Source organism: Tenrec ecaudatus, chromosome 2, assembly GCF_050624435.1.
Source record: "Tenrec ecaudatus isolate mTenEca1 chromosome 2, mTenEca1.hap1, whole genome shotgun sequence".
NCBI lineage: Eukaryota > Metazoa > Chordata > Mammalia > Afrosoricida > Tenrecidae > Tenrec > Tenrec ecaudatus.
Genome location: NC_134531.1, coordinates 62,447,456 through 62,468,495, shown reverse-complemented (window position 1 = coordinate 62,468,495; position 21,040 = coordinate 62,447,456). Strand labels below are relative to the sequence as shown.

Here is a 21,040-nt window from a genome sequence, read left to right as displayed (position 1 = left end):
GTGGGTTTCTAAGACTGTAATTCTTTATGGGAGAAGAAAACCCCTTCTTTCATCTGCAGAGCAGCTGGTGGTTTGAACTGCTGACCTTGTGTTGCACACTTCAATGCATAATCACCACACCACCAGAGATACTGGTTAACAAATCTGATAACTTGTGTTGGGAAAGGAATGTGAGATTCAATATTATAACTACTTCTTAAAGACATATTTAGATTAAAACAGTTTTAAAAAAAGGAATACATGGTCGTAAGATACATATGGTCATTAAAAATGAAAGAAAATTTAAAGAAAATTAAATTTATATTACTTTGGGCACCAGTAGTAATAACATTTTGGTATACATACAAAGCAGGCTTTAAAAAGTTAATGAAAAAAATGGAATTAAAAATTATTGTAATATTTCCCAAAACCTTTTGAAGCCCCCTCTTACACTGAGTTCTCCACTTATTGATGATCTTGTTACTTGATATTTTGCATTTATAAAAATAGTACAAACCCTATTATCTGACATTTTGTTCATTAACAATGTATGCCTGGACAGCAACAAATGCCAAGGTGTGAGGTGAGATTAATGCTGACTATAATACTTAAGGTTGCCTGTCTGGTTACGGTTATGTGTGAAGACATATGTTATGACTGGACAATGATTCTCAGTGGTTTGGCAACTCTGTAACAATGTAATTCGGCAGTTATGTTATGATGCAGTCACCATCTATTTTCACATAACACCCATTTTTGTACCTAATTATTTGGTCTCTGGTACCTATGTTAATAAGTGAGGAGAGAGCATATATATTTTAAATAAAACCAAAATCACATAGAATAAGTTTTGAAAACAACTGATATACCACTTAAAGATGTATCATGAGTATTTTCCCATCCCAAAGTTAATTTTAAAACATAATTTTTAATTACTTTGTAATTGTTACATTTCTTATGTGAATATATTATTCTTACCCAAAATTCTGTGGTAAAGTTAACATTTCTCCAAGCATTAAAATTTCTGCACCATTTACTGTTGAAGGATCATCTCTCATGAGCTGGGTAAAGAGCTCTCCTATAGCAATAGAGAAACATAAAACTCTAATATCTAGCATCTTGAAAATATGGTCTATTTACATAGAGAAACATGCAGCTTTCACATAGACTTTAAAAACTAATCTCTTGACAAAAATTATATTAAAAAATATCAGCCCCTACAATTGAATGGATCCAAGGGGAGGTTGTGTAATTGAGGAGTAAAATTAAAGAAACATCAGACAAAAAAAATATAATACCCAATACTGCATGTAGAATGATACAGGCATTAGTGAGCTGAAATGGACTGATATTGGCCATTGAGTGAGAAAACCATGTGACTTACTGTGCCGTGAATGACACAATCAAGAGGAATGGCATGATATTCATTGTCAGTAAGAATCTTGCTAAATTCATCAAGAAGTATGATGCTATTTGTGATCACATTATATCTATCTGCCTTCAAGGAAATCCAATCAATATAACTATTATTCAACTTTATGCACCCACCACAAAAGCTAGTGATGGAGACATTGAAGAATTCTAGCAACTTCAGTCAGAAATTGATCAAATGTGCAATCAAGATGATTTTATAGTTATGGATGATTGGAATGCAAATGTTGAAGAAAACAAAGCGGAAGGAAGAGTAGTGGGAAAATATGGACTTGGGGATAGAAATGAAATCGCATGATAGAAATGTGCACAACCAATGACTTTTTCATAGTAAATACTTTTTTTTAACAACACAAAAGGCAAAAATACACATGCACTTCCTCAAATGGAACACATAGAAGTCAAATAGACTACATCTGTGGGAAGACACTATAGAGAAGCTCAATATCAGCAGCTAAAATCAGACTGGAGGCCAATTGTGGACCAGACCATCAACTGCACATATGTAAATTCAGGATAAAGTTCAAGAAAATTAAACAATTCACAAAAGTCAAAATGTGACTTTGAGTCTACACCCCCCTTTATTTTGGGAACATTTCAAGCAATGATTTGATGCAATGAACACTACTGAGAGAAGACCTGATGAACTATGGGAGGGCATCAAGACCATAATTCATGAAGAAAGCCAAAAAGGTCATTAAAAAGACCAGAATACTCTGAAAATGTCAATACTTCCTAAAACAATCTACAGAGACAACACAATCCCAATCCAAAATGCGTCTTTTAAAGAAACTGAAAAACTGATGACCAATTTAATATAGATAGGCAAAAGACCCAGGAAAAGCACCGAAGTTCTTAAAAAGCACCACGTAGGAGGCCTTGCACTACCTGATCTACAGCCTGCTCCATAGCCACAGTAGTCAAGGCAGCCTGGTGCTGGTGCAATGAGAGATACATAGACCAATGGCTCAGGACGGGAAACCCAGACATAAATGCAACAGCCTACAGGCAACTGATCTTTGACAAAGGACTCAGGATTACTGATGGGACAAAGGCAGCCTCTTCAACAAATGGTGTTGGACAAACTGGATTTCCAAGTGCAGAGAATGAACAAGACTCCTATCTCTCCCCATGTACAAAAGTGAACTCAAGATGGATTAAGGACTGAAATGTAAGGCGCAGAGCTATCAGGATCATCAATGAGAAACTGGAAATAACTGAGGGCCCTATTGCAGGGCCCACCTAGACTAGCAAGGACAATAAAGGAGGCACACACAGCAGAAGACAAGATAGATGACTGGGACAAGTTGAAAATTACATCACTTCAGCACATCAAAAGACTTCACCAGCAGAGTAAAAAGAGATCCCACAGATTGGGAAAATACTATTACCCATGGCACATCAGACAAGGGTCTAATTACCAAAGTCTATACAACTCTATTAATAGTTCAATAAGAAAATAACCAATGACCCAATTAAGAATTCTGAAGACGGCACTGGACAGTTCACCAAAACTGAAGTAACAAACCCATTAAAAACTGCACACACTCACCAACCACCTGGGAGATGCAAATTAAAATGACACTGAGATACCACCTTACATTTACAACGCTAACTCAATTCATAAAAAGACAGAAAACAACATATGGGGGAGAGGCTGTGGAGAGTGGACTCGTATACACTGTGGGTGGACTTGCAAATACATAAGACCTGTACGGTAAGGATATGGCAATACTCAAATCAACTGGGAATCAATCCCATATGGCCCAGCACTAGCACTACGAAGTGTACCCCAAAGAACTAAGAAACACAACACGAGCGGTACATGCGCTCCCATGTTCATATAGCACAGTTCACAAGCAACTACAAGTAGCCCAAATGCTCACGAGGGAAAGAATGGATAAAGAAACTATGGTACATATGCACAATGGAGTACTATGCATCCCTAAAAAGTGATGCAAGCATGGAACACTGAACGACATGGAAGGACCTGGAAATCATTATGCTGATTGAAGTAGTCAATCACAAAAGGATATATATTGTATGAGTTCACTACTAGAAGGAGAAATACCAATTAAACAAACCTAGAAACCAATGACCAAACAAAGGGGCAGAAATTCTGCCTATGGCCATAAACCACACGACACTCCTCACATGTGCACTTCGTAAGTACCACACTGAGAGGAGACCTCACATCCACTGGGGTCACTCCTTCAAGAATGGGAAAAAGAGAAATGATCAACCACTTGATGCTATACAATATTGAGACAAGGCAGAGAAAAATTAACAGGCTCTCGATAGGAATGAGAGGAGACCCTTACTGGAAAATCAAGCTAAGAGCAGGGTAGGGGGCATTTACATTTCAGAGGAGGATCTTATATTCCTGTTGGTGGGTATGGTGGGTAAATGGGGAGGAGTAACTTCACATCAGAAGGGACACTAAACAATAACTGCAGGGAAACTAAGGAGAGAAGAAAGCTAGTTCTAGGTTCCTTGGTGGACACTTTGAATATATTTCCACCCAATCCTTGGTGAAGCACGCCATGGACTATGATGACCTTAGACGCTGACCTTAAAGAAACATGGCACTCCCCAATGGGTCACACCAGAAGGATTCGAGGTGGATGTCCAACTGAACAAATTCGTGCCTACCTCAAAACTACTGGCAGCCCTTGGACTTAAGACCAAAACTCCAATGGGAGAGGAAGCGAAGGATGGCCACCCCAAGACTGTGGAAACGGCAGTGGTTAGATATTGGGTGAGACCCTTGGGTTAGTGGGCGTCCAGCAATAGGGGACGCAGCTTCACCACATATTTAGTACCTCAGTTCGCTCCTTGCAGTAATATGACAGGTATTAATCTGATAAGCAAGGATCTGTCCTTGTGAAAAAGATACAGCAAATTTGCCCCTAGCAACAACTCCCATGCTCCGTGTAAACAGAGTTCAATCAAGAAATCAATCTGGGGGAGGCCAGGCTGGGCTAGGCTGTCTTGTGTATCTGTCAGTGAAATGTTGTGTCTTTTTTCCACAGGGGATAGGGAGTGGGGTGGGGATTCACAGAGACTCTGGTGAAGACTAGAGGGGCCAAGTCAGCTACCTCACCCCTGGAGGAAGCTGCCACCCAGAACTCGTGTGACCTCCTAGATGGGATGTTAATGCCATTAAAACCTATGTTGTCCCTGAAAAAAAAAAAAAAAAGAAATCAATCTAAACAAAGCAATGAACTCCTCATATTAACAGTGCCTTAAATCCTATGCCATTGGATAAATTATTGATGCTATCAACGGTGACTAATATTTTCCTTTTTGTTGTTGCTTTAGGTTGTCCTTGGTTTTTGCCCTAATATGACTGCCAAAGTAAACCAGCGTCGTTCATAATAACTCGGGGACAAGCAGATGGATTCTGGGCTCCTACTTTAATTCTAGTCCCCATCCAAGATCTGTTAGTTCTTAGAACATGGCCCTCCTTGATACTCGCCTTCATGAAGAGATCACTCAAGATAAGGGTGCTACAGCAAAGTGTGGTGAAGACAGCAGATGGTGCCTATCTATCAACTGGAATAGTGTCTGGGACCTTAAAGGCTTGCATTCAAACAATCAGCCATCTAAGTGATGTGTCAACTTAGTCCACATCAAAGAAGCACACCAGCCTGTGTGATCCAAAAGTAATGAGAACAAAATCCAAATATGATGAAGGGAAAAGTATCAGAGCTTAAATTGTGAACACCCAATTTGGAGAAGGCTTTGGTGGACAGTGGGAGCCCCAAATCTATCTACAGAGTATCTAGTCAGATTAAGCCTCTGGCAGATCCCCTCTAGCCACAGGCAAAGGACTCAAATAGCTTCATTATCAGAGATGATTGTAAACTTGATTATGATGGCTCAAACCATGGTATAATATACTTGGCTAATTGACTTCTCTCGACACCCAACCTGAATTTACTCTAGGCTCAAATGATTTTTGCTTATTCCACAACAGAAATTTCCTCTCTGGCTTTGTAAAATATAGTTGGTGGTCTTTTCTTTCTTTACTCTTTATTTTTATATTATTATTTTCTTATTTCTGCTTCATTTTAAAAAATTGGTCTGTTAAGTTTCCCAGTTTATGAAGCACAGAAGTGGACACAAAGAGACAAAAACTGGTGTAATGGTGTATCAGGGACGTAGTGAGGTGGGGTGGGGAGGGTGAAGGGAACTGGGCAGCAAACAATGAATACAAGGAGAAGGGAGCACTAGAATTAGATTGTGATGATGTATATACAACTCTTTTAAAACGTGACTTAACTATGGAAGTGTATGATATGTGAATTTTATGACAAGATAACTATTAAAAAAAGAAATGTATGTTGACCAACGGTTAGAGGGCATCGAGTTCATATTAATAGCAGGGAAATAACTTGGAAAAAGAATATCAATAATGGTTGCACCACACAAAGAATAAAGTAAACGGCACTGAATTATACAAGTAGAAGTTGCTGAATTGAAGAGTGTTTTGTTGTGTATGCGTTTTGCCATAAGCAAAAAAATAATAATTACATTCATAATAGTGAGTACATGGAAAAAGAAAATGTTCTAAAACCGATTGTGTCAGGATTGCACAACTTTTCTTAATATAATTGAATTAATGAATTGCATATGTGGAACAACAACAAAAAAGGCCAAACTCCCTGCCATCCAGTCAATGCTGACTCATAGTGACCCCAAATGATAACCGTTTGCAGGAATGGAAACCCCGTCTTTCTCACGTGGGAGCTGGCGGTAGTTTCAAACTGCCCACCATGCGGATGGCAGCCCAACACGTAAGCACAATGCCACGAGGGCTATGATATGTGGAACAAGGGTCAGTGAAACTGCTCAGAAAGAAAAGATCAAAGTGGATATCAGAAGAGACTCTAAAAGTTACTCTTAATTGTAGAGTTGCTAAAGTAAATGGAAGAAAGAGTGAAGTCAAAGAGCTAAATAGAAAATTTCAAAGGGCAGTTTGAGAAGACAAAGTCAAATATTATAACAAGATGTGCAAGGACCTAACATTAGAAAAACAAAAGGGAAGAAAACACTCAACACATCTAAAACTGAAAGACCTCAAGAAAAAATTCAAGCCTTGAATTGCAATTTTGATTTTATAGGGCACAATATTGTATGATGCAGAGAGTTGGTCACTACGTAAGGCAAACTGTAGAGGAGTCGATGCGTCTGAACTGTGGTGCTGGAGAAGCATATTAAGAGTACCATGGACTGCCAAGGGCAAATGGATACGTACTGGAAGAAGTAAGGCCAGAGTGCTCGTAAGAGGAAAGAAGAGCATGACTCATCTAATGTACTTTGTGCATACTGTCAGGTGAGACCAGTCCCTGGAGAAAGGCATCACGTTTGGTAAGGTGGAGGGGCAGTGACAAAGAGGAAAGCCCTCGACAAGATGGACTGACACAGTGGCTGCAACCACAGGCTCAGGCATAGGGATAATTGTGAGGATGGACCAGGACCATGTTTCATTCTGCTGTGCACAGCATCACTATGTGGCAAGAGTTGGAGCTGACTCAATGGCACTTGACAAGAAAAGCAGCATCACCATCTACTAAAATGCAGGCCAAAAAATTCTGGTCTCATAAAGAATAAAGGGAAATGTAGGTAATGAGATAAAAAATGTACCATTAATTTTCAATAAAGGGAATGATATCCATATATATACTTATACACACACACAAATACATACATTAAAAAAAAATTCACTGCCATTGAGTCTATGTGGACTCATGGCCACCCTATAGGGCAGGGTAGAAATGCTTTGGAGTTGCCTAGGCTGTAACTCTTTTTTTGGGTGGGGTGGGGGAGGGAAGGGGCGGTGGCTGTAACTCTTTATGGGGGTAGAAAGCCCCATCTTTGCCCCCCCCCAATCTTTGGTGGTTTCGAACTACAGTATAGCATCCCAACATATAACCATCATGACATCAGGGCTTCTAAATATACACATCTACATAGAATATTTGAAAAGAAATTCATATTTGATAATATTATGAATATTAATATAAGCTTAAACTTATATTAAAAGTCCCTTTTACCATGGGATATTAACAGTATCTTGATTTACAGATTATCAGTGAGGACTGTACGCCTGACCACGACTTACATGGTATTAAAATCAAACTCACTGCTAATGAGTTAACTTAAAATCATAGCAACCCTATGGGACAGGGCAGAACTGTTCTTGTGGGTTTCAGAGGCTGTGAAGCTTGATGAGAGTAGAAAGCTTCATCTTTCTCTCATGGATCAGCTGATGGTTTCAAAGTGTCGATCTTGTGGTCTTGTAAGCCATGTGTCATAGGCAACATGTATCCTATGCAGTGATTAACATTAGAGTTAATGGTCAGGCTTACTTCAAGGTAAAGAGGCAAAACTGAGATTTTAACTTTTCCCTACATGCAAATACGATAAAATACATGTCATACCAGGTAAGTCTTTCTCTTCACAGGTTACAGGAATATTGGTGAATAAAGTAGGCTTAGTCAACCGCATCACTGTGAATTAAGAAAGCAAAGCAAAACAAACATAAAGTCAACATTAATATTTGATTTTTGGCTAATAATCTCAAACTGTATGTATGATATTTACCAATCTCATACTAATATATGAAAGAAACCTAATGTTTCCCAAATGACGTGTAATTATTATACATCAATGCTTTCCTAATGCTTGGAAGTGACAAAAAGAACATTTGCTTTACATACAAAAACAATAACTTTGCTTTATTTACAACTTAATCAATTATAAAACAGTTGCAAATATAATTTTTTTTATGTTTTAAGGGATAGTTTACAAAGCAACTTAGTTTCCCATTTGATAGTTTATAGTATTCCATCACATTGGCTACATTCCACAGTGTCAGCATTTATCTCTGTCTTCCGTTTCCTGTTTCCTTTTCTCTTGTTTTCTACTTGCCTTCTCATCTTTGCTTTTGAGGCAATGTCCCTTGGATCTCAATCAATTACTTTAAAGGACACAGTTCTATTGGGTGGTATTATTTTATGGGCCTATTGTTTACTTAGAGGTGCTCTCTGGAAATGGCTTCAAAAAGATCAGAAAATTATCTTTGAGCTATCGTCTGGGGAATCCATCTAATTGAGAGATCAGACCATTAAGCTGGCCTTTTTCTGTGACCTCAATTTTTTGCTTTACAGTACTCTTCCACTATGTCCGGGTGCCCTTGCTATGATCAGAGTGGGAGTGCCTGGTCCTGGTGGCTGCGCGCGCACCAGCTAGCTCTTCAGAAGGCAGGGACGTGTAGACTGTGGTTCAGAAGAGCCAACAGGCTTTGGACTATTTGCTCTCTTGAAGTTTTCATTTTCTTCACTGCCCTTTGCTCTGACAGGGAGAGCAGCTCTGGATGCATTTTCACCGTGGAATGCAAACCATTGCGCCTTTAAAAACCATGTGTGCCAAATGATGTAGATGTCCCGAGTCTATAGCCTTTGAGCCCTAAGAACATTTGTCTTGCGACGTGTTTGGTATAATCTGAGAAGTTTCTACAACTGCATTCCTGTGTCCTCTATTATCTATATTTATATACATGCATAACCAATTAGACATGTAGAAATAACCACAATCAAAGCACTATGCTGGTAGGTGTGTGGTAAATTCTCATTACAGAAAAAAATGGAAAAGAAGAATTTTAAAGCTTAAGGTATATTAATATCACAAGGCTTTAAAAACAATCCCAAGTGACTGCACCCTAAACAATATTAAGAAAACATTAAAAAGGAACAGATATTTGCCTAGAAGACTAGCAAAGTTAGAGGCACCACTTTGAATATGAAAATCCTATGTCAACAGCAGCTTTGTGAGTTTTAATTCCTTAGATATAATTACTGGCCACTGGGAGTTCAGTGTTTCTTTACAAGGTGCTAGGGAAATCTGTGTAGAAATAATTAACATATCAGTTAATGTGCGCGGCTGAAGTTTATGTAATTTTTACCCAAACTAAGAACTGTTTTATGGCAGTGCCAGAATGTTAGTATAGTTTATCTAGAAAACCAAAGAAATAAAAATGCACTAAGGAAATGGAAGGAAAGGAGGAAGAACTGGACTGACTATATATTAAACATATTTAATACCCAAATTAACTGATTGGCTTACTAGTGCAACACTATCCAGATAATAAAAGAAAACAAAACATGCAAATGAGGATGTAGCAAATAACAAAATCAACAAAATGCAAATAATTAGTCATTACAAAGTACTAGTAAAGCTGGAGGGAGACTAGTGGTGCAATGGTTACTACTAACCAAAAGGTCAGTAGTCCAAACCCAGCAGCCACGCCTTGAGAGTAAAGACAAGGTGATCTGCTCCCACAGAAATTGCAGTCAAGGAACCGCTAGGGGGCAGTTCAACGCTGCTCTACAGGGTCACTCCGCAGTGGAATCAAGTCAATGCACACAACAAGGACGCGTAGGTTTTAATTTATAAATTCATTTAACACTCAAGATCAAATCTTAGGAAACCCATGGGGAGTTCTTCTCTGTAAAATTGGGTCACTATGAGTCAGATATGACTCAATGGTCCCTAACAAGTCTCAAAAATCCACACACAAAAAATCCCACTGCTACTGAGTTGCATCCCACCTCACTAACTGGGAAAAACTACAGCCAAAGTGCTCCTTAGTGGCAGAGATGGCAAGACTTCGTCTTACACACTTCGGACATCTTGCCAGGAGACTCGTTCCTGGAGAAGGACATCATGTTCAGTAAAGTCCGGGGCAGAGGGAAAGAGGAAGGCCCTCAAGGAGACGGCCCGACACCAGGGCTGCAACAACGGGCTCAACAATAGAAACAATTGAGAGGATGGCCCAGGATCGGGCAGTGTGTCGTTCCATTGTGTGTAAAGTTGCTATGGGTCAAACTGACTCAATGGCACTGAACAGCAGCATAGGACAGAGAGTTTCCAAAGCGGCAAAGCCCGACAGAGGCACAATGCTACATCTTCTCTTGGAGCTGTGGGGCGTTCCAAAGCTGGCCTTCACTTAGTCGAGAGCTTACTGACACTGTCAGGGCTCATTACCTCCCTAACCACCAGTAGCACTACTAACCAACTACAGCACTCTTACAAACGTAGTGCTCGGTCTTAGCTTAAATGCCACTTAAAAGAGTCTGTTGCTGCTGTGGCGTGCCACTAAGTTGATTCTGACTCACAGTGACAGTACAGGGTTTCTGAGGTTGTAATGGGTAACCTCTGAAAATCCAACCCCATGTCAACCTCATCTTCTCGCATGGTGGGGCTGGTGGGTTTGTCATTCCAACCCTTATGCGGCAGTGCCACCAGGACTCTGAACTACAAATAAATAAACCAAATCAATTAGCATATGTAACGATCCCATTCTTGGAACTTTTAAATTAAGTAGGGCTTCACTCATTATACTATCTGTCCAGGAAATTAAAAAGTCTGCCAATACCATACAGAGTTTTAAAACTTGTACTTTGTATTAAGAATAGATATCAAAATTAAACAGTGTTGACTGGAAATGACAATTACCTTTTAAAACAACAGCAGCACTTATAGAACTATAAAAAAGCACTAGTTAATAGGCAGTTATCTTGTCTGTAGCTTTTAATGTTGACGAAGTTTCCTAATTTTAAAATGTCAACCATTTCTCTCTTAAATTAAGAATAAAAGATTGATATTTGTCAAATATTTACTATCCATAAGCAGTTAATGACATGTGTACAGAGGCACGACCAGTATGAATTATAAAGCTGACAACACAGTTCATTCACTATGAAATTTACATCTCAAGTAAAATCTCATAAAACATTTTTACATAGCTTAAATTAAAAAAATTCCAGAATTACTAAGTAATGAGCCGCCCCAGATTATATTTGCATATGCATTTGGTTTGGTCCCAAACATAAACAAAAGTGGCATTTTCTTCAAATCTCAGATTCCAACCACATTCTACATTCTTACCTGTGTATTTTCTAAAGTTACTCGAGTTTGTGAATTCGAGGTATTATGAGCCAATTAAGTCAGAGTAAACCATGATATAGGAATTAATCTTAGAAATTAAAAAAAAGATCTTTATTAGATAAACTACAAATGAAGTTACATTAGACAAGGATGTGGACAAAGGTTAAAAAACAAAACAAAACAAAAAAACAAAACTCCCAACCTAGATGCCCTGCACAATCTTTCACTTTGAGCAGAATGACTACTCATTTGAAGAGAGACAGCTAGTGGCACAATTAAGGTGCTGGTGGTACGATGCCACTTTCAGAGGGAAAAGATGCTGGTGACATTTTCCTGTATGGCCTTACAGACACACCTTCCTCAACAGTTGTTTCCCTTTTTCTTCCATCTCTGATTTATAGGGCTGCTATGAGTTGGAATCGACTTGATGGCAGTAGGGTTGTTTGTTTTTTTAACTCAGAAATATCACTTAGGCCTTGGACTTGCTCTTGGCCAGAGCTGATTTCCACGGACGGCATGGAGCAGAGGTGCCCAGAGAGGCTCCAAGGTTGTCATCTTTACACAAGCAGAAATCTTTCTTCCACAGAGTGGCTAAGATGTTCCAAGTGCCAACTTTGGGGTTAGCAGCTACGGAATTAATCACTGTGCTGCCAGAAGGTTCTAAATACTCACGAAGGCTCCAAAGGAGTTAATATTGGGATTCAATGGCTTCTTCGGTCATGATTACATTGGCACTATTCAGGGAGATGAGAAAGAAATCTCTATCTTTGTTGAAGATCCGGACACGATTTTCAATGAATCAGCCTCCCACTTCCCAGTTGTGAATGATCTGTTTCTGACAATGGCAAAAAGGAATTGATATAAATCAGGACATTTTAAACCCTCAAGATGAGGATTCTGAGATAATCTCAATATGAAGGCAAAGATTCTCTTCCTAATGTGATTCTTGGTTTAATACATTGTTCTTAAGTCAGGGCCCATGACCCCTAACTGTATCTTATAATTTATGCTCTATATACATCATTTTGAAATAATATGATAAACAAAAACATTGCATTTTGTACAAATGACCCTGTGCTAGGATGATTTACTATTTAACCCTTGACAAAAGGGTCAAAATTGTATGGTAATTAAGATCTAAATAATAAAAATAAAACCCACCACTTATATAGACTGCCTCATTACATCAAGAGTCTTGTAATGAAGCCTGCACGCAATCCTGAAGTTTCTCCCACAGTCTTGGCGGAAGAATAACATGCTTGAATTAGAAGTTGAATTACTGAAATGGTTTCCTTGGAAACTACTTCTATTTTGATTTTTTCCTCTTAAGACTTCTGCAAGCATTTATGTACTGCACAGATGCATATTTCTATATAGGAGTCTTTTTAAAAAAAGTAGTGGAAGTGAAAGAATATTTGACTGGAGGGAAATCTATCAGGAAAGATAATCTCTAGTTCCAAATGAGTGGATTGCTTGTATTTAAGCAACTTTGGCAAGTTCGTATTATGAATTCACTTAAAGAGCATGTTTACCCTATCTCAGTGAGCTCTTGACATGCTAGTCACACTTTGATATAAGGCAAACATGTATTTGCTTTCCTAGTTTCCCTGATCTTCTAACCTCAAGGTCAGCAGTTCAAAATCACCAGCCAGCTTGAAGGGAGAAAAATGGGGCTTTCGACTCCTAGAGAGAATCACAATCTAGGGAACTCATGGGGGCAGTTCTGCCCTGCCCTATAGGGTGGCTGAGAGTCAGAATTGACTCAATGGCAGTGAGTTTAGTGAGTACAGTGCTACTGGTTTCTCTTAGGAAATTGGTTTAACTACTTGATAGCTAACGCTATGTAAAATTCATGAGGGCAAGGTGCATGTTGGTCTCCCTCTCTACTATATCCTAGTCCCGAACATATGGTAGGCTTTTCAATTTGTTAAATAAATACACACTTACATGCTTTTACAACAACGATTTATTATAATTACTTTGGGCATTTTTGCATGGTGATATCTACCTCCAGTTGGTAACATTTTGGTGTTTCCAGGAAACAAGAGTAAATCCCACAGTGACTTCAACCAAGTAGTAATCACTATTAACATTCACTAAGATCAAATCTAGAGCAGGCCATATTTTCTGTACCTTACTTCCAAACACGACATAAACTGTTACTACCTGTACTTATAAACAACAGTAAGAATCTGGGTTGGTCCATTACTTTGAAATACATTCATGTCGTTTGAGTAGCATGGTAGTGAATTTTGCTGATTAAAATAACCATTATGCTTGAATAGAGAAAAAAAATACAGTAAAATGAGGTTTGGAAGAATGCCAAAATCCAAACTATTTACCTTAATTTATTTACTTAATGAATGGAAAAGTAACAACAAAAGCAGAAACTGCTTAAATAGTGATTTATTACAAGTTATGTAAAATAAGGCTGCTAATGAGAAGAGAACCCACAATATTCTTGACCTTACTATATTCCTACAGAAATACTGCACTCACATATATGAGCTGGCTTCAAGAAGTTTGCCGAAAAATGTATATAAAAAATCGTGGATTTTTCACAAACTTTTTGATGCCCCTTTTTATAACTCTTGGAAATGAAGAAATTAAGGAAGACAGTTCTGACATAGTGCATTTCTTTTTAAATTAAATTAAATTAATTTATTTTAAAACCATTTTATTAGGGGGTGCATTTCTTTTTTGCAGGGTAAAAAAATGTCTGGTTTTACAGCATGTATTTTGAAGATAATACATCTACACACAATCTACTCCCCTCCCACCAAAGTTAAGGATAACTAGGCTATCTTAATGAAGAGTCATAAACAAAATTTAAAAAGGCATTAAACATTTAAAACTTAGTTCACATAAATATTTAAAATTATACTCAATTCATTCACAATAATTTTTTGACATTAGTAAAATTTACTACATGGTAAAAATCACCCCAAATTTATGCACAAATAAATTCATTTTTCCAGTAAGAGGTAATCTTGCTTTCAGAAGATTTCCCACATATTCACAGTACATAATATCACAGAATACCCAAATCTGGCCTAAGTGTCTCTGAATTGTAGCATTACAAGATGGAAGTTCATTGTGTCTGACGATTCGACTGAGTTTTGCCCAAATGACTTCCAGAGTTTGGTTGTCACAAATAGTCGGCTCTATCGTCCATCGTGCTCTATAAAACGAGTGCAGATTTAGTGCCTTTAAACAATCTTGCAAGTTTTTAGATAAAGGAAAACTCTTTTCAGCGCAATTACTGTTGGGAAGGGAAACACTCCAAGACCTCTTGAAGACCTGTTTTTCTTTTGCCGATTGTTTATCCAGATTTCCAGAATGAGTCTGTTCATCCAGTGAGTGGGACCGGATGAAATGTGTCTTTATTTTTATGTTTGGTTGAAACTCCAATAGATCTACAGTGCAATCATAACTCTGTGATGTAACATCACGTCCTGAAAGGGCTAGATGACGTTTCACATCTTCAGCAGCCTCTTCAGAAATCACAGGCGGCGATCTCTTAGGTTTAAGTGCAAGTTTAGTCCTGTCAGGTGGAAACCAAGGGATAAATCTTGGGAGCCGACGAGTAGGAAAGTCTTGAATTGCATTTTCTATCATTTTTGCCAGGTGGGTGGGATCGCTCTTGTACGGTCGATAATGTAACACTACTTCTGTGGTCATTCTGCAGTAATCCGGGTACTCTTAATGAAGAAAAAATTTCTTAGTAGAGCTCCTCAGAGCTAGAGCGCAATTTATAATTTTAAGACTGTCTTTCTTTCCAACTCAGAGGGAAACAGGACCTGAAGTGGAAGTATTGCAAAGAATAAGAGAATGGTAGGGATACCCTGCACACAAGCAGGCAGGGGGAAAAAGACACACAAAAATCAATGCGCATGTGCTATTTCATCAGTGACTACAGGAAAATATGAATGCAATCTACAGACCTAAAAAAAAAAGTTCTCTCACTAAAATAAGGAATCTGAAGTAGATGCCTTGTTAAAATTGCTTCCAGTTCAAAAATTCTAATAGTCAACATGTGTAGCTCAACAGACAAGGAGTATTTGGAAATATCAAAGGTGAAGAAAAAAATCAGCAATTTTTCAAATCTTTGATTCACATGAGGACAAAAGTACAGTAGTACTTCAAAATTTGGGACTCCTGAATTGAGGACAAAGTCAAAATTTTAAAAATCCCATTGATTTTAATAATCTGTACAGAATAAAACTGAACAATTTATATTTCAAAATTAAATAAACTGCACCAAATAAACATATAAACAGATCACTTAATAATTTGATCCCATTCTCTTCAGTAGTCACTGAAAACACAAACAAACAAGGTTTAACTTGAGATCCACAGGGCTACGGTTCGAATGAACTCCATGAATTCCAATTTGGAGTTAAGAAGCTGTCTAAGAAACTCAGACTCCTATTTTCTTGCTTACTTCATAGAAGTACTAGATTTGTCTCATATTAAGTCATGGAAATTAAGTTGCAGCATATAGTACACAGGCTCAAGAGCGGAATCTCCCAGAATCTGCAAATTAGGCTTGATTCAAAATCCAGAGCTTAACATACCTGAATGCATGCTCTTTCAAATTCTAGCTACTCTAGAAAAAAACCAGGAGGCTGAATCCCTTTCTTCCCCAATTATCAAGAATGATTTAATGAGAGTTCTCCTATGCCAGCAAGTGCCATGTAGGGAATGAGGTCAAAATGCTCCTTTGACTACTGTCACACAGCGAAACTTCAGAAGAGCAATCTTTTCACTCCTCAATAATGTCCACTAAATATGAGATCTGACAACTCTGACGTTCATAAAAGACCTTAACATCCAGTTTTATAAGAATCTAAAAATAGGCTATGGTTTTCTTTCAAAACAGCTTTTTAATTCTTGCACCATCTTCATATTTTCCCACTGTAAGATTGGACACTGTAAGTTCCTTCACTGTGGTCACTATTCAATGTTGTAACCATAAAACAACGGAAGTTAAGAGCCTTTTAAATAAAGTGTCCCTCAAAGCCCGCATGGAAGAAGCACACCAGTCTGTGCGATCACGAGGTGTTGAAGGGATCAGGTATCAGGTATCATCAGAACAAAAAATCATATCATTGTGAATGAGGCGGGGAGTGCGGAGTGGAGACCCAAAGCCCATTTGTAGGCCACTGGACATCCCCTTACAGAAGGGTTGCGGGGAGTAGACAAGCCAGTCAGGGTGCGATGTAGCAACGAAGAAACATACAACTTTCCTCTGGTTCCTAAATGCTTCTTCCTCCCCCACTATCATGATCCCAATTCTACCTTACAAATATGGCTAGACCAGAGGATATACAATGGTACAGATAGGAACTGGAAGCACAGGGAATCCAGGACAGATGATCCCTTCAGGACCAGTGGTGTGAGTGGCCATACTGGGAGGACGGAGAGAGGATGGGTTGGAAAGGGGGAACCGATTACAAGGATCTACATGTGACCTCCTCCCTGGGGGACGGACAACAGAAAAGTGGGTGAAGGGAGATGTCGGACAGGGCAAGATATGACAAAATAATAATTTATAAATTATTAAGGATTCATAAGGGAGGGGGAAGTGGGGAGAGAGGGGAAAATGAGCTGATGCCAAAATGTACTTTACACGATTTATATATATATATATATATATATATATATGGATTGTGATAAGAGTTGTATGAGCCCCCAATAAAACGATGAAAAAAAACCCAAAACAAAATAAAGTGTCCCTTTTCAAGAATAACTAGGTAATGTCTCAATTTAGTACATATGAAAATATAAGACAGTAAATTTAAATGACTATTTAATGGGATATATTTGCCATCAAGCAATAAAATTAAAACTGAGAATTCCTGAAGGGACAATGGGAAAGAATAATTCCAAAGAACTTTAAGTAAATGGAAACTACCAGGGAATTGCCAAGCCGTTTTTGAATAGTTTTTCCCAGGTATCTTTTTGAATAAAAAGAAAAAAAAAAGAGAATAGGAAACTAAAATTCCAACCAGTCTCAATATCACTGGAATGCAACTGTGTTTAATAAACTGTTTAGTAATTTTAAATCTGTATAAAATAACACTTTCCTGCTAACAGGACTACTTCAAATTCTCATCAAAGCATCCATTAGTTGGCAACATACCAAATACCAAACCATCAAGTCGGTGTAGACTCATAGTGATCCTCAGTGAGGTTCCGAGGCTGTAGCGCTTTACTGGAATAGAAACCTTCATCTATGCCCAGGGAGTGGCCTGTGGTTTTGAACCTCTGACCTTGAAGTTAGCAGCCCAACACATAACCATTACGCCACTGGAGGCATCATGGCTTCTTGAAAAGATAATAGCAGCTCTTGTGTTGAAATACTTATTGCCTGTTACTATCTATGTGAGCTTAGTCATGTTACTTCAACTGAGATGAAAGTATGATCTATTTAAAAAACTGAATGTGAGATTAAGAAATTAAAAAAAAATTTTAAAAGGCGCCAACCCATCTCACTCTAGAGTACTTGCACAGGCTTACAGGTTCCTTCAGTATAATACTTAACATAGTGGGGATTCTTAGTCTCATAGCCAAAGACTATACTGCTAACCCAAGCACATATGAGACTGATGAGTTCTAGAATGCTGGAGTCTACATAACCTGGAAACTGGGTCTTTACAAATGAACGCCATTTGGCAGGTAAGTAAGTGCAATTAAACTCAAGTCAAAACTGTCTTGTGAGCATTTCCTCAGCTCAGTCCAAGAAGTCACTGGTAAGCAGACATAAGAATACCCAAGAAAGAAAAAGTGCATCTGTGGTGGTAGTGGTAAGGTTGATGAGATAAAACATTAAATATTTGAAATAAAGGCGTTGACTATTTAGAAAACACGAGGAATTTCACAAAAGTCAGTCGTGCTGCTTTTTCTAAAATAACAGGCTAACCAAATCATATATTTGTCCAACACTGCTTAAGCGTGTATGGAGAAGCGCAATTTTGGAAAATTTCCCCATCCACCCAATGCTGTGAAGTGAATTGCAGGAAGTCGTAACAAACCTTACACACCGTGGTACTGTGCATGTCTAAACCCATGGCGCTGCTATGATGCAATAAGAGACAAGTTTAAACGATGAAAATGAAGCCTGGCAATTTCGCCAGTCCTATCACTGTTTTCCAGGCCTGAGGTAAATCATGCCGGTTATCCGGGACATCCCCGGGATGTCAGCTTCCATCTGATGAATACAGCAGCACAGACCAGAGAGTGTATGTGCTTTTCAAACATATATATTTATATGCATGCTGAGGATGGTTTTCAAATTAAAAAAAAAATAGAAGAGGCCAAATCGCTTCCTCGCCCCGGGCTAATAGGAGCCGAGCAGGAGACCGAGCTGTGACAGTGTTTTAGCAGAATGAAGTTCAGGACCCAAGGTCAGAGCTATGTGATAAAAGCTTCGAAGAATCAGGCGAGCAGAAAACAGAGAGGAGAGGCAGATTGGCAGAAACTCACCTTTCAGGGCCAGCAGGTGCTCCTGTTTGGGTGGATTCACTTCCATCTTGACCGGCTCGGTGTGCCTCACGATCTACGGGGGCAGAGGAGGCCCAGCCGAGTCCGGAAGGAAGCAAGCAAACGCCCGGTCGGCAACACGGCCGGCCGCCGGACACACTGCCACAGCTTATTCTTCAATTCTCCTCCTTTTACGCCCTGCAAGGACCTAACGGCTCCTTTTCACCAACGCATCCCCGGTTTCTTAGAGACTTATACAAGAGGCCCTTTTATTTTGCCTTCCAGCTGTAATCATGGATCGCGACTTCAAGGGTTACCAAAAGCCCGTCTCCATTGCAGAAGTAAAAGGAGAGATGCGGGGCATGCTGGGAATAACCGCACCGCATGCAGGGAGATGTAGTTCTTGCCAGCTGGTTTGCAATTTGGGTGGGAAAGAGCCGACAGAAGGGGGGATTTCCTTTCAAAACATACTAATTTACTCCTCCCCTTCCTTTCCCCCTCGACTTTAGCCTACCAGGTTTCAGAATCCTTAATAATAAAACTCTATGTAACAAGTGCCCATGCGCAGGCTGGCGCAGCGAACCCAAACCCCCGGTGGGCGGGAGAAGAAGCGGCGGGGCCAATCGAGTGGCGCGCCGCGTGGTGCACGGCGCCGGGGCCCTGGCGGCGGGCGCAGAGGCTTCTGGGTAGGTGGCTTCCCCGCCCCCTTCTCAGCTGCGGGCTGCGACGGCTGCTGCTGCGGCGCCGCTCCTCGCAGGATGGCTGCCCTGGTTGTAAACAAGCCTGGCGCGGGACTAGAGAGTGGCCGGCCGGGCAACCGGGGGACGGCCATGGTGAAGGTGAGGGACCGTGTGTGCCGTTTCACACGACCGGCATCATCCTGGAGATGCAGCGGCTTGGCGCTGTAGTGGGATGCGAGGCCCCAGGGCCCTCCTTAATTTAGAAGCACTGCCCACCCGTCCCCGACCCTTGGCCCCGCTGGCCTCAAGTTATCTGTTCGTGCCAACATTGCCGACGGGAACAGTAATGGAAAGGAGCCTGTGGGTCTCTTAATATGACCTGGGCCGGTCCTTCCCCCAGGGTCTCTGCTTCTAATTTATCTAACAGGCATTCGTTAGCTTACTTTGCTATTTTTATTATCAGGTGCTTATGTAGGTATTATTGTAGCTTTTAATATTTGTTATAAGATAGATCTTGATCCCCATTTTACAGGTGAGGAAACCGAGGCTTAGGTTAAAGGAACAGTGCGGAGTAGAGCAAGATTTGACTGGTTCTAAAGTATTTTTTTTCCAATACGACACTAGTTCTATATCAGAACTCTACTATTGGTTGAATTACCCGCTTCGTCCTTGATTATTGCTGTCTGTCAACACATTTCGGAATTCGATAGCTGGGCATTCATGCTGTATGAACTGCAACATACTCAGAAGTTTGAGATTCTAGCATGATAAATGCTTCAAATTGAATCACCCCCCCAAAAAAAATCCACTGAAATAAATGGAATTTATTTCCTCCTCCTGTTAAATATATGTAAGGCTCTGGAACGGAGACTTGATTTCCATGGCCAGTAGTTGCTTTAGGAACAACTTGTTCTCTGAGCGATGGGAAATTCTCATCCCTGACTGTTTTAGAACCCGGAGGCATTTTTAAAAAAAACAACCCATGTGCTCATCTTGGCCCTACTCTGATTTGGTTCACATGAATATATTTGTTAAATTACCAGAAGTCGTTAAATGTGCACCTAGGTTTGAGAACCACTCACTGCTCCAGATAATATAAAAAGTTCTTTAGCCAATGTTGGTTTTATGTGACTGCAAATCATATATTGGTCAATGTTGGTTGCTATTGATTCTTCTAACCTGTAGATACAAATGAAGATGTTTTGAAGGAATCTTGAGATTCAGAGGAGCCTTCCTATTATGCATGCTGAAAGCATTTTACCCAGGCTTTTTCTAAGTAGAGATCGCTTGTTTTAATTAACTTGACTTTTAATAAATTTATTCAGTAATTGTAATGGGTATCATTGCTATACCGAATTTTGTTACCCCTTTTGCTGTTATGATCTCAAAAGTGTACCAGAGGCTGCTGTGACACCAGATGGGACAGCACAGAGTTTGAAAACTTGAGGCTCACCTTGTCCATTCTCACCTCTTCATGACAAATCTGCCTGTGCAGTGCATCAAAAGGCCAG

At 39.5% G+C, this 21,040-nt stretch overlaps 2 protein-coding genes across 7 annotated transcripts in view; one reads left to right on the top strand and one right to left on the bottom strand.

The window, feature by feature from the left end:
- Window positions 1–19,362, bottom strand: part of LOC142439028 (trafficking protein particle complex subunit 13) — a 46,009-nt gene extending 26,647 nt beyond the window's left edge. For 2 of the 6 annotated variants that reach the window (XM_075541092.1, XM_075541093.1), the window contains exons 1-3: window positions 18,853–19,323; window positions 7,857–7,925; window positions 958–1,057 (exon numbers count right to left, since the gene is read on the bottom strand). In XM_075541092.1, coding sequence (XP_075397207.1) covers window positions 958–1,057; window positions 7,857–7,925; window positions 18,853–18,898 — 215 coding nt within the window. In that variant the 5' untranslated portion in view covers window positions 18,899–19,323. Of the gene's footprint in view, window positions 1–957; window positions 1,058–7,856; window positions 7,926–13,016; window positions 15,165–18,852 lie in introns of those variants that run through there. The other 4 variants (XM_075541094.1, XM_075541091.1, XM_075541096.1 and 1 more) reach the window with 4 other exon arrangements.
- A 185-nt stretch (window positions 19,363–19,547) lies between these two features.
- Window positions 19,548–21,040, top strand: part of TRIM23 (tripartite motif containing 23) — a 42,350-nt gene continuing 40,857 nt past the window's right edge. Inside the window, exon 1 of the mRNA XM_075541090.1 lies at window positions 19,548–19,688. Coding sequence (XP_075397205.1) covers window positions 19,608–19,688 — 81 coding nt within the window. The 5' untranslated portion in view covers window positions 19,548–19,607. The remainder of the gene's footprint in view (window positions 19,689–21,040) is intronic.